This window comes from Vombatus ursinus, unplaced genomic scaffold, assembly GCF_900497805.2.
Source record: "Vombatus ursinus unplaced genomic scaffold, bare-nosed wombat genome assembly UNPS02014785.1, whole genome shotgun sequence".
NCBI classification, from domain to species: domain Eukaryota; kingdom Metazoa; phylum Chordata; class Mammalia; order Diprotodontia; family Vombatidae; genus Vombatus; species Vombatus ursinus.
In genome coordinates this window covers 14,883,640-14,896,675 of record NW_020954563.1, presented here as the reverse complement: position 1 = coordinate 14,896,675, position 13,036 = coordinate 14,883,640, and the positions used below count along the sequence as shown (strand labels likewise).

Genomic DNA, 13,036 nt, shown 5'->3' with positions numbered 1-13,036 from the left:
AATGCAGTGAATGACATGCTAGAGAAGCAGTTAGAAATAGGAACTGGACTCTTCGTTGAGTACAAGCTATTTCATAGGAAACAAGAGTGCCAAGAATGTAGCATACCTACTTACTTGTCAATGTCTAGGGATGGCTGGATATCTCTCCCATTGTCATTCTTACTCTTGGCCCGTTTCCTTTTCCGAGTCAACACTTACAAAAGAAGAGAAACCTGTTAAGATTGCAGAAGATTTTGCCCCTTTTCCTGCAGTGCTATGGTGTTTCACTGAATGTCATGCAAGATGCCCAGGACAGAATCTGAAGGATACTCAGTATATACAGCCCTGTCCAAATTCCATTCCTCTAGGGAAGAATACCATATGCAAAGGCACTGTTTCCATTGTGTAGAGTGTTAACATCTGTACCACACGCACAGAGGTGGCTCTGGGATTCCAAGAAGTAACCTTTCTCCCATTAACTTAGGAGGTGTGAATAGTCAAACCAATCCACTCAGGGGGCTAGGCTGATATTTCTAGCCCCTCTGGGAAAGGTCTTTTTGGTAACAACCTACTTGAGGCAGATTTATCCAGGAAAAATAAACACTGGTGTTAACTTAAATCACTTTAAAAGTTAATTCTTCCTCTGCCCTACCCCCTCCCCCATGACACTGCAATACTGCAATGCAAGCTAATGAGAGTATTTTAGCATTTTTGTTCATTTATTCATTCAACAGACATTGATTACCTATAGTTTGCAAAGACCTGTGCTAGGTGCTATGGAAGATTGTAAGTTAAGATTAAGTCAGTTGCTGCTATCATGAAGCAGCAAAGGGATATGATACAAACACAGAAAATCACAATACAAAATATTAGGTGATGACTACGTTACAAAAGTGCAAACCAAAGGGGAAGAAGGTTGTTATTGACCAGGAGGGTCATGCAAAGTTTTACAGAGGATATGGTACTTGAGATGGCTTTTAAAAGATGAGTGGGAATTCAAGAGCCAAAGAAGGGGTGGGAGGACATTCCAGGGCCAGGAAACAGCATGAATAAAGGCAGAAAAGCAGGGGAGTGCAATGTGTGCTGAGGCAACAGAGATGTTTAGTTTGGCTGGGATATAGGGAGTATGTGGGCAAGTGATATGAGATAAGGCTGGAAGAGTCGGGGGTGGGGGTGGGCACACTTCAACCTTTAGAATACTTTGAATGCCAAGATAAAGGATATACTGGCCGCACGCCGACCTTCTGCCAGCCGTACGCCGGTACCCACTTCTCTTATAAGAAGCACACTACCAGAGTCTTACTCACACCCGAGTCTTCGGTCCTCAGCCGGATCACCACACAGAGACGAGCCATCGGGAGGCGCCAACACCAGAGCTTTATTCAGAGGCCAACACAGCAAGCCATCATAGCAAGCCCAAGCAGCAAGGCCAGAGCAACAGGGCAGGAGCCAGGGGAGCGCACGTGTGTGATCTGACCACGCTTGTTCTAAGTACCTACTTAGCCCCTCCTCCCCAGCCCGCTTACTAGCCAATGATTGTAGGGTCAGATACCGGAAGGGGCTGTCTGAGTTTAGCACACCAAGGGGGAGGGAGTGACGTAGGAGGCTAGGACCAGATACGGGGAGGAGGCATCTGGGATTGGCACATAGACAAGAGTACGTGACCTAGGAAGTCAGACTCAGGAGGGGTCTGGGGTCAGTGCTGCACAAAGGGACCCAGGAAGTCAGGAAGGTCACAAGAGGCATCTGGGATGACGTTGCATATAGGGAGGGGACTAAGCAAAGGGAACTCAGTCCTCTGCCGTCCCACTCCCACGTGGCACTGCCCCTTGCCTCAGGAGCTCACTTCCATGCGGCTACTTCCATGTACCCAGCTTATCTCACAAAGCATTGCCCATTGCCTCAGGGCTTCTCCGTATCCAGCCCATCCCAGTTCACCACGACTCTGCCTACCACAGCCTCTGCCTCAACTTCCCAAATACCCAGATCTTACCCTACCCTTGCCACAGCGCCCAACCTGGTAGCTGCCAACATCAGACAGTCCCTCACAAAAGGAACCTGAACTTTGAGAAGAAACAAGAAGCACTGAAGATTTCTGCACCAATGTCACATAACTACATCAAGTGCTCATCTAACCTCTAAGTGAAAATATCTAATAATGGGGGTCCACCACCTTCTAAGGCAGCTCATATTCTTTTTTTATCCTCAGCACCTATCACAGTACCTGACAGAGTAGCTTAATAAATGTTCAATTATTAACTGATTTGATTGACTGAAAGGAAAAACAAGTCGAAGCAAGAAAACCCATTAAGAGGTTACTGCCAAGAGTCCAAGTGAGTAATATTCCAAGCCTTTACTAGGTTGGTGGCATAAGGAAAGAGGGGAGGGGAAGGACAAATCTTCAGTGTCTATCATGGAGGTGTGTAATGGATAGGACTTGGTAACTTGAATATGAGAAGGAAGAGTCAAAGATAAAACCAAAATTATATGCATGTGGAGAGAGGGTGAATTATGGTGCCTATGCTCAGACACATCTAGTGATGGAGAGCTTACTACTTCATAAAGGAACTCATTCCATTTTTGGACAGTTGTATTAGGAACTTCAACCTTATATTAAGCTGAAAACTGCCTCCCTAAGACTTCCACAAACTCATTCTAGTTGAATCCTGCTGGAATCATACAGAACAATTCTATTTCCTTTTTTTCATGACAGCCCTTCAGATATCTGAAGACAGCCCTCTAAATCTTTTCTTGTCTATTTCCTTCATTTGCTGCTCGTGTGATATAGTTTCTAGATCTTTAACCACTCCAGTAGCCCTACCTGAGAAAGAAACTCAATTAGTCAGTGTTCTTATAATGTAGAGCCTAGAACCAAATACAATATTCTGGATGTGACCTTGGCAGTGCAGAGTAATATTAGATAATTACCTTGACTTGGGCACCAGGCTTCTATTGATACATACTAAGTTCTCAGTAGCTTCACTATAGTTTTAGTTCACATTGAGCGAGGTCTTTCCCATAATGCATTCAAGCATCTTTTTTTGTTGTTGTTTTTTTAAATGGAAGACTTTACATTTGCCATTGTTAAGTTTCAATTTGTTAGTCTGGGCCCAAAATTCCAGTCTCTTAAAATAATTTGGACTCTTAATTCTGTCAACTAATGTTAGCTATCCCTCCCTGACTTGCATCATCCAAAGGATGACAAAAATACACAACAATGGGTGAAAGCAGTTGTAGTATAATCTTAATGATGCTTCACATGTGAAAAACGGCAAAGAAGACAAAAGAACATACATGACCAAAAAAAAAAAAAAAAGGCAAGCTGGTCTTGTGACATAAGTAAAGGATAACACTGGATGTTACTGTTTATCCATGAAATACTAAAAGAAAAACACAAAGGCCTCAAGTGAGTTGAGCATAGGAGGCACATAATAAATATTAACATGTATTTTTTTTCAGAAAAAAATAGGAGGAAAATCACAGAAACTCATAAGTCATCTAGTCAAAATACATTTCTCAATCCCCTTCACAAAATTCTTGACAAGCGCTCATCCAACCTCTGTGAAAATATCTAGTAATGGTGGCTCACCACCTTCTAAAACAGTTCATTCTACTTCTGGACAACAGTAAATTCCTTAAAAGTATTTTCATTTATATTGAGCACATATCTGCCTCTCCATATCCTCCCTCCCTTAATACTTCTGCCATCTGGGTTCAAGAAGAAAGAAAAAGTATGAAGTAGCTACTGAAGAAGGCTTCTATGTCTTCATCCAAGTAATATATACAAAGTTGGAACAGGACAGGGCCAGAAATAAAGTCTATACAACTAGAGACTTTATTCCAAGCTGATGTGGATTCATTCATCAACATACTTTGGGTACCAATTAACTTCAAATACAACAAAACTGTACCAACATCTAGCCCATACTTCGCCATCTGACCACAATACTGTCGAAAGTTTAGCTGAAATTAATCCTTTAGGATTGTACATTCTGCAGGTGCTAAGCATTCAAAAACTCTTGTGTTCAATCAGAAACATTAAAGAAATATTCAGGAACCAATTTACAGGAAGATTTGGAAGAACTCAGTCTTTGTCCATTTGACTAAGTCTATCATGTGAATAATGCCAGATACTAAGGCAGTCAGTAAAGTTCTGACTGATAAAACCCAAATTTAACAGCTACTCTCCTTTAAAGATACCAACACAAGTAAGGAGCAGAGGCTAGAAAAACACAGTGGCATTCTATGAAAACAAGAGTCTCCCTAGTTCTAGAAGCCATTCTGAACATCATGATGCAGGCTCTGGTGGAGAGGGGAAATACAGACACAATCAATCAGGTTTGCAGCATGTGGAGACTACCAGTTATGATTAAGGTGTCTAATGCCAAACCTTCAGCCCTGCTGAATTGCTCTGCCTGAATAGAAACAGAGGAAAACCATGGTAGTGACTGCTGTTAATTATTACTCTTGGGCCAATCCTGCTGCCTCATACATCCTTCCCTTCCAAACCTACAATCTTCTGCTTGTAGAATCTTCTGCTTTCCCAGGCAGCCTAAGACTCCAGGCAACAGTCACATACTTCCTAGCACTTGGATCAAATGTCTTGGCTTCCAGCCTATCTGCTCCTTTCGAGTCTCCAGCAACTTTGTTCCAATTTGAAAGGGATAGAACACCTTCTTCTCTTGTATTCCCAGACACTGTGCACACCTCTTTCTCTACATGTACACACACACATACACACTATTTTATGTACATAAAATAGTATGTATGTGTATATATATATGTATACATACACACCTGTACATAAGCATATTCCACTTGTCTAGAATGTACTCTCTTCCTACCAAATTCTACCCATCCTTCAAGATGCAGCTAAAGTTCCATACCTCCTATATGAAACTTTCTCCAACCATTCCAACTTATATTGATATAATATATGATATTACATATGTATGGTAAGCAGAAAAATAGCTCTGAAGTCAGAAGACTTGTGTTCAAATCCCATGTCTAACATTTACTACAAGATGGCCTTTGAGGTCCCTTCCATCTCTGAACCTATGGTCTCTCTTTTACTGCACTACTATCTCAATTTGGCACTTGTTAGTTCCTCATTTTACAACAAACATTTCAAAACGGATGTCACAAAGACATCAAACTCAACATGTTCAAAAGAAAATTCACTATTTTTCCTCCAAAACTCACTCTTCTTTCAAACTTAGCTATTTCTGTAAATGATACCATACCACCATGCTTCCAGTATTCCAGATTCATAACCTCAGCACTGTTTTCAATCTCTCATTCCCTCACCCTACAAAGTCAATCAGTTGCTAAATACTGCAACTTCCACAATCTATCTTACTCCACAACACAATATCTCTCTCCACCAAACCATTTTCTGTACCCACTCAGCCACCATTCTAGTTAGCCTCTTACTCAGACTGCTATGATGACTTTCTAATTGGTCTTTCTGCCTCTAGTTTCTCCCCATTCCAGTTCAACCTCCACACAGCTACTAAAGAGATTTTAAGTACAAATCTGACCACGTCTCCTCCCTAATTCAATATAATTCAGTCCTCTTTTCTTTAAGATAAAATATAAACTTCTATGTTTAGTTTTTAAAGCATCCAAGAACCTAGCCCCAACTTATCTTTCCAGCCTCACTACATATTACTCCTCTTCAAGGCCACTGTAATCTAGCTGAACAGGCTTTTACTTTGTTCCTTACATAGGGGCCTACATGTCTCATTCTCTGTGCTTTTGCACTGAACATCCCTCATGCCTAAAATGCACTCCCTCCTACTCTCTGCCTCATAGAATTCCTCTCTTCCTTTATGATATAGTTTAAGTACCACCTTCTACATGAAGCCTTTCCAGCCCCTTTATGCTCTTTCCTAACCACATTTTAATTCTTTATATTTATTCTGTATAAATATGCTTATAATATGTGTGCACTCACAGGCTCCTCTAATAAAAATGTAAGCTCCTTGAAAACTGACATTGTTTGCTTTACTTTTTAAATCTATATCCCAGCATACACATAGTGCCATACCTGGCACAGAGCAGGAACTTAATAATGAATGCTAATTGTTTGAAATATAAAGCACTGTCCATTAGGAACAGGTCTAAGCCCATCAAATTATTTCACTAAGGTAAATGAAAGATCACTTCTGGACAGATTCAGATTTCAAGTTTCTATTCAGATACTAGCAATAGCAATAAAACAACAGAAAGGAATTAAAGGAATAAAGATAGGTAAAGAGGAAATAAAACTATCCCTGTTTGATGATGATGATGGTTTATTTAGAAAACCCTAGGGAATAAGCAAAGATATTGAGACAATTAATAGCTTCAGCAAAGTTGCAGACTACAAAATATATCCTCAAAAATCAACAGCATTTCTACATAATAAAAAAAAACAAGAAGCAATTATAGAAAGGGAAATCTTATTCCAAATAACTACAAAATTCATATTATATATGGAGATCACGTCTATATTCAGAAGTCAAATGCTCTAAATTACAGTGTTCTTGAAATTGTTTAAACAAAGGCTTCCATAGATATTCACCATCTTCCAAATTTTTTAAGTATGTGCCATAGGTATTATCCCAAGGATGCCTCGTTGTGTTGTTTGTTTGTTTTTTTTTCCCCTCTCCTGTCTCTCTTTAGGAACAGAGGATCTGACTCAAAGTAAACACATCAATGAGTTTTATATTTTCAAATACAGATCAAGGATAGATGATTTCATGGACATAGGCCCTGCACTAACAAAGATCACAATTTCTTCACACCTTAATACGTGGTCTTTATGAGTTGTTTCAGTTTAAAAAAAAAAAAAAAGTATCCCTCAGTGGCCTCTGAATATTTAGCTAAGATGATTCTTGGCTGACAAACATCATACAAGCCATTACTGTCATATGCACAATGCTGGGTGCTAAGAACCTCTTTTCCAAGTGTAAATACAATCAGTACAACTGAGGGAGGTAGCCCTAAGGAGGTTCTGAAACACAGCTTCAATATCACTTCTCCAATCTAGTACAAACTAGGATGGCTCTGAAGCAGCATAATTTTTGATCATGCTTCAATATAGATTCAAATTAATATCTTCTCACTCACTATAAAATAAAACACCTAAGAATGATATGAAAGCCACCTGCACACACATAAGCGCCTTTTTTCCCTCTCTAGATTAATAAATTGTCAAGAGTTGGAAAGAGCCTTGGAAATCATTTTGTCCAAACTATCCTCTTTGTCTCACCTTGTAGCAGAGGAAATTAAGTTTCAATCTGCCCAAGATTACATAGCTAGTGGCAGAACTGGGACTCAAATCTAGATCTCCTGACTGCTAGTTTAGTGTTTTTTCCATCATGTGGCCTCAATATTGATAGTTACCAGGTCTATACTTAAGCATCTCTAAGCTTGGTAGGTTCTGTTAGACTTACAAAGCCTTTAAGAATTCCAAGGTTCAGGGGAGGGAGGCAGAGAAAATTTAAAACTCAAAAGTTTATGGAAATGAATGTTGAAAACTAAAAATAAATAAATAAATTTAAAAATTTAAAAAGAAAAAAGAATTCCAAGGTTCACTCCCACAGTACAGTGAGGTACCTTGGAAAATGCTTGTGGTACCTAGCTCAAAGGTCTATTCCTGAGGACTGAATGAGATAATCTAAGTTTGGGCTTGTTTGGTTTTTTTTTTTTTTTAAGACCTCAGGGATTACAATAATAAAATTGAAAAGTGCCTGAGAATAGACTGCATAGATTATTGATGTATGCAAATCATATGTACAATTACATATGGGCTTATTTCATAGTCCTGATTGTAACTCCAGGAAAATTATGATGGAGATCACTGCTCTACAGTTAATACCATGAATGATCCAATTTCTTAAAATGTTCCGAATACCTGAATAAAAAATGTGACTAGATAGCACAGTGAAAGAACTTCTCCAATATGGGTGCTTAGTGTATTAACTCAAGTGTTAATCAGATCTATTTTTTCCAGAAAACAGTCAGCAAGGCACATCTGGCAGAAGGAACCTGTTAAAGAAATCTTGAGGATTGGCTATCTTTAGCATCAAGTCAGAATGGGAAAGGCAACCAGCTGGGGTGTCAGCAGTAAGGAAAAAGTCAAAGGTAATCTAAGACTCCAATGGGCTCAAGTAGACATAAAGTCAAACAGAGAGCCATTCCAAAAGTTATATCATATAACCAATCTACTAATGCATTTTGGTAAATTTTACATAATAAAATGCTTCAGTAACTGACAGTAAAGTACGTAAGAAAAAAACTAAGCAGCACAAGGGGAAAAAAGATTGCACCTGTTGTCTGGGATAGGGTACTAATCCTTAATTCTAAGACTTTTGAAAGTTTTTCCAGTTGCAAAAAGTCTTTGAATTTCTAAGCACCACAATACTTATCAAAGAATTATTTCATCATGAAATACCAAAAAAGTGGCTATAAGAATATCCTCTGTTCAAATCTCAAGCATCTCTGAGATACGAGCTGTGGCACCAACTTCAAAGGTTTATTCTAGAAGGTAATATTTATGAAACCCTTTGTAAATACTAAAGTGTTATGAAAATGTCAGTTCTTATCATTATTGTTAATCACCATCGAGGTCTCTGAAGACCATCACCTATCCTTCCATGAAGAGATGGAACCTGCATTTCTTCTTAAACATACTGATATAAGCACCTAGGATCAGGGGTGGGGAACCTTAGGCCTCAAGGCCATATATGGCCTTCTAGGTTCCTGGGTGTGGCCTTTTGACTGAGTCTAAGTTTTAGAGAACAAATCTTTTTATTAAGGGGATTTGTTCTGTGAAGTTTGGATTCAGTCAAAGAGTGGCACTTGAAGACGTAGAGGGCCACATGTGGGCCTCGAGGCTGCAGGTTCCCCACCCCTGGAGCCTAGATTTTTCCCTAAGAGTTTTTTCCCCCCTATAGGCTGTTTGGGACCTTTGGTTTTCCTTGTTACAAACATCCCCAGTAAATCTGGAGCTCTTTTCTAATGCCCCTAATATACTGCTTGAGGCAAAAGACTCCTGCTGGCACTCTGCATGAAGCAGTCTTCTCTGATTTTTTTGCTGCCCCTCCCCATTATCAATGGCAAAGGTTTCTTCTAACTCCTTATAGCAATTGCCCTTCTTGCACATTGCCCCTCTTTTTTTTTCTATATCAGTTCTCATGTTCTTTCTCTTACACAGTGCCAAGACTGTTAATAGTGATTAATGTTTTTTGCAACATCAGCTTCACCTTTATCTCAAGGACTGGAGGCTTTGTCAGTTTCTACTCTAATCCACTTTAGGAGAAAATAAGGGGCTTGCTGTCCCAGGGTTCTAGACTCAATCTGGGAAGCAGACTCTTAGAGGGACCTTCGAATAATTTTTCCAGAGTGCCATTCTTTTTAAAACTTTTCCATGAATCCCCATTACTTGCTAAATAAATTGCCAATCTTGGCATTTAAGGCCCTGTAAAATCTGTCTCAAACCTACTAAATTCAACCTTATCTCATTCTACCACACTTCATCAACTCTTATGTTCCCATCATAATCTCCATCACCTATTTTTGTCCTGTCCTCTCACAATTCTGAGTGAGGTGGCACAGTGGCCAAGAGTATTGTACCTGCAGTCAAGGCCCACCTCTAATACTAACGGTATGATTGTGGGTAAGTCACTTAACCTCTCTCAGTCTTAATTTCCTCATCTGTAAAATAGGAAAAATCCACCTCAGAGTTTATTGTGAGAATCAAATGAGATAATATGTACAATGCTTTGCAGACCTTAAAGTGCTATATAAATGTGAGGTATTGCTATTGTCGTTGTGGTTGCCCATGTTCTTTGCCATGCCTAGAATCAACTCTTTCCCTCTCCCGCCATGCACCAATTCTAGAGTAAAGTCCCCCAAACTCACTGCAAGGCCCAAATCAAGAGCCAGCCTCCTCCAACAAACCTTGCCTGAAATTCTAGTTTTTCTTTCAAATCCCATTTCAGAGGAAAGTGATTTCTAGCTCCTCAACATTTCTTCTCACAGAACCTTACCTGGCCATCACCTCTACTCTTTACCTAATGTACCTGGGCTCACAGCCAGTTATCTGGTACAGGCCTTTCTTTTCCCTTCTACCCCAATAAAGCTGAGTTCAGCCTGAAAAGAAAGGTCTACACTACACTTTTTTTTATCCTCAGCACCATGTATTTGCATAAAGACATTTAATGGTTATTGGAATATTAGAGACAGGTAGTTTGAAATCACTGAAACTCATCCAGTTAAGTTTTTATAGCTTTTCATTCTGAATTTCTGGAAAGTATCCATGACTGATACATGGCACTCTACTAGGCTTCTGGGAGAACAGAAGGTAAACTTCCAAAAAACCACCCATTTCTCTATTGTACTGCAAATGGTATGGTATATAATACTCTTCTTTGTATTAATGAAATAAGCAAGGTTTGAAAATTTTTAAATGTAAAAATGGCAGGGGTTGTAGGGATGTGGGGATTAGGAAATATTTTGTTTGACACTTTTAATTTTTATTCTATATAAGAAGAAGGGTTTGATTGATTTGATCAAAAAGGAAAATGACGGCAGTATTCCTAGAAATTGTGCTCTTTGAAGTCTTCTCATTTGTATTCTTACCACATCATGATTTATTCCTATTTATTCCTATATGTATTAGTTACTTGAAAATATAATTTAACACCCCACTAAACTATCCAGAATAAGACAAGTAATGGTTATTTTATGTATACTGAGTTCTCCCTCACTAGAGTATTTGAGCAGAAGGTAGATGACCACTTGTTGGGGATGTTGTAAAGGAGTTTCTTGGACCAAGTAAAACAGATTGCCCTAGAGGCACAAAATTTTGAGAATACATGATACCAAAAACCTTAAATAACTCTTTATTTCTTATGGTAGATAGACAGATACAGCATTTATTAAGTGTTTACCATGTGCTCAATTCTGGGGATACAGGTAAAAAGCATACTAGATATGGCAGACAGGGTAAAATATAGTAGAATATTCTTTCTTTTGAATTTCTGGAAAGCATATCACTTCATGAGGTCTCTGAGAAAACACTGTGCAAACTCCCTAAAACCCAACAATTTCAAGAAGCTTACATTCTAAAGGGGAAACACAACACACATAAGGAAATTGAAAAGGGAAAGGAGGGTGAGGAGGAGAAGGTGGGCAGTAGAGGTGACGACCAAAGTAGAACGGATACAAAGAGAGATGTCTAGAGAGTTCTGTGGAGTCCTGAAACTAGAGAATGCTATACTAAACTCCTTTATCTGGCTTTCAAGACTCTTGATAACTTGATCCTACTTATCAAACCTTTCTCACTGCTTCCAACATAAATCCTTCACTCAAATAAAGCTGGTTGCCTCCTCACACTATCAACATTTTAGGGAATCCTGGGTTGCATGAACTAATTAAGAGGGAAGTGAGGAGGAGCAGGTAACAATTTATACAAGCAACACTGTAAAGAAAAATAACTTTGAAAGATCTAGGAATTTTGATCAATGCAATAACTAATCAATTTATCCACAAGTGATGGACACCAGGTACTGAAAGAGACATACATGGCCATTGTATAGATTCATTTTACTTGATTATACTTATTTATGCCTAAGGCTATTTCTCCCTCTTTCTCTCCATTAACAAGGGATGAACATAGCGCAGAGTCTGACTACCAACAGGAAAGCCAAATAAAAAAGGGCCAATGAAAGATTTTTTGAAACAAAGAAAAGGAAAATCAGGGCAGTTTTGAAAATAACATAGAATTTAACATATACCTTTAAAAAAAAAAAGGCAAGTGGTATGAAATGATGATTCAATATATTTCATAGAGAATCCTCTTTGTATTTAGCTATGTACATGGAAATACTTTTTTGGGTATTTTAGTTATTTGTGTTCAGATTAAAAAGTTAAAATGAAAAAATTCAAACTTTTATTAAGTATTTAGTATCTGCAAAGTACTGTTCTAGATACTAGTTAAGATACGAAGATAAAAAGTTTCTTAGAAAAATATCTAGGAGGGGGACAGAATCAAGATAGTGGAGTAAGAGTCAGCATTTTTGACCAGCTCATCCAACACACCTCCTCCACAACAACTTAGAAAAATACACCAGACCAAATTCTGATCAGGACAGCTAAGGAAAAGTCACAGTGAGTCATTCTGTCCAGACCAGCTTAGAAGATAAAGAGAGAGGTTTACAAACACTGAGGTGGAAGCTGGCCGGGAATGCAGGACTGCAGAAGCAGTGGTGGAGAGCATTCCAGAGTTCAGGGATGGTGAGGAGGCTGAGATTGCACACCAGAGCTGGAAACACTAGGGCAGAAAGAGATCTCCAGTGCTTGAATCAGCACCAGTAACAGAAAGGGGTGCCAATCCACTCTGTTGTCCATTTGCCACTTCTAGGTCATAGTTTCAGGGCAGAAAGGAGTTGCTAGTGAGAGAGGCCCTAACTGAACAAGTTCTAAAAACAACTATGTGGCTTTGAGTCCAAGAACATAGGGGAGACTAGGTAAATCTAATCATAAAATAAACAAGAAGTTAAAGAGAAAAGCAGAATTTTAGAAAAGTTAGATATGAAAGACCCCTGGAGAATACTGAATGAGAAAAGAAAGAAGTATCCCAATTTCTCAACTGTACATGGCATCTTCATAAAAACTCAGTATATATTAGGGTATAAAAACCTCACAAATAAAGAAAAGCAGAAAGAAAAAACAAATGAATCTTCTTCTGAGCATAATGTAATAAAAATTACATTCAATAAAGGGCCTATGAAGCAAAGATCAAAAATTAACTGGAATCTAAATAACCTAATCCTAAGGAATTAAGTGGGTCCAAGAACAAATCATAGAAACAATCAATAATTTCATCCAAGATAATAACAATGAGACAATATACGAAAATGTGTATGATGCAGCCCAGTAGTAATTAGGGGAAAATTTATATCATTAACATGTCAATAAAAGAGTAAAACAGCCTATCAGTGAACTGGACATGCAACCAGAAATAACAACAAAAACAACAAAATTAAGACATCCTTCCAATTAAATA

The 13,036-nt window shown here is 38.6% G+C and overlaps 1 protein-coding gene across 4 annotated transcripts in view; it reads right to left on the bottom strand.

Moving 5' to 3' along the window:
* UIMC1 (ubiquitin interaction motif containing 1) overlaps positions 1–13,036 on the bottom strand; it is a 136,152-nt gene that overhangs the window by 5,722 nt on the left and 117,394 nt on the right. For 3 of the 4 annotated variants that reach the window (XM_027867152.1, XM_027867151.1, XM_027867153.1), the window contains exon 11: positions 115–193. In XM_027867152.1, the coding sequence (XP_027722953.1) occupies positions 115–193 (79 nt within the window). Of the gene's footprint in view, positions 1–106; positions 194–13,036 lie in introns of all 4 variants that reach the window. The other variant, XM_027867154.1, reaches the window with a different exon arrangement.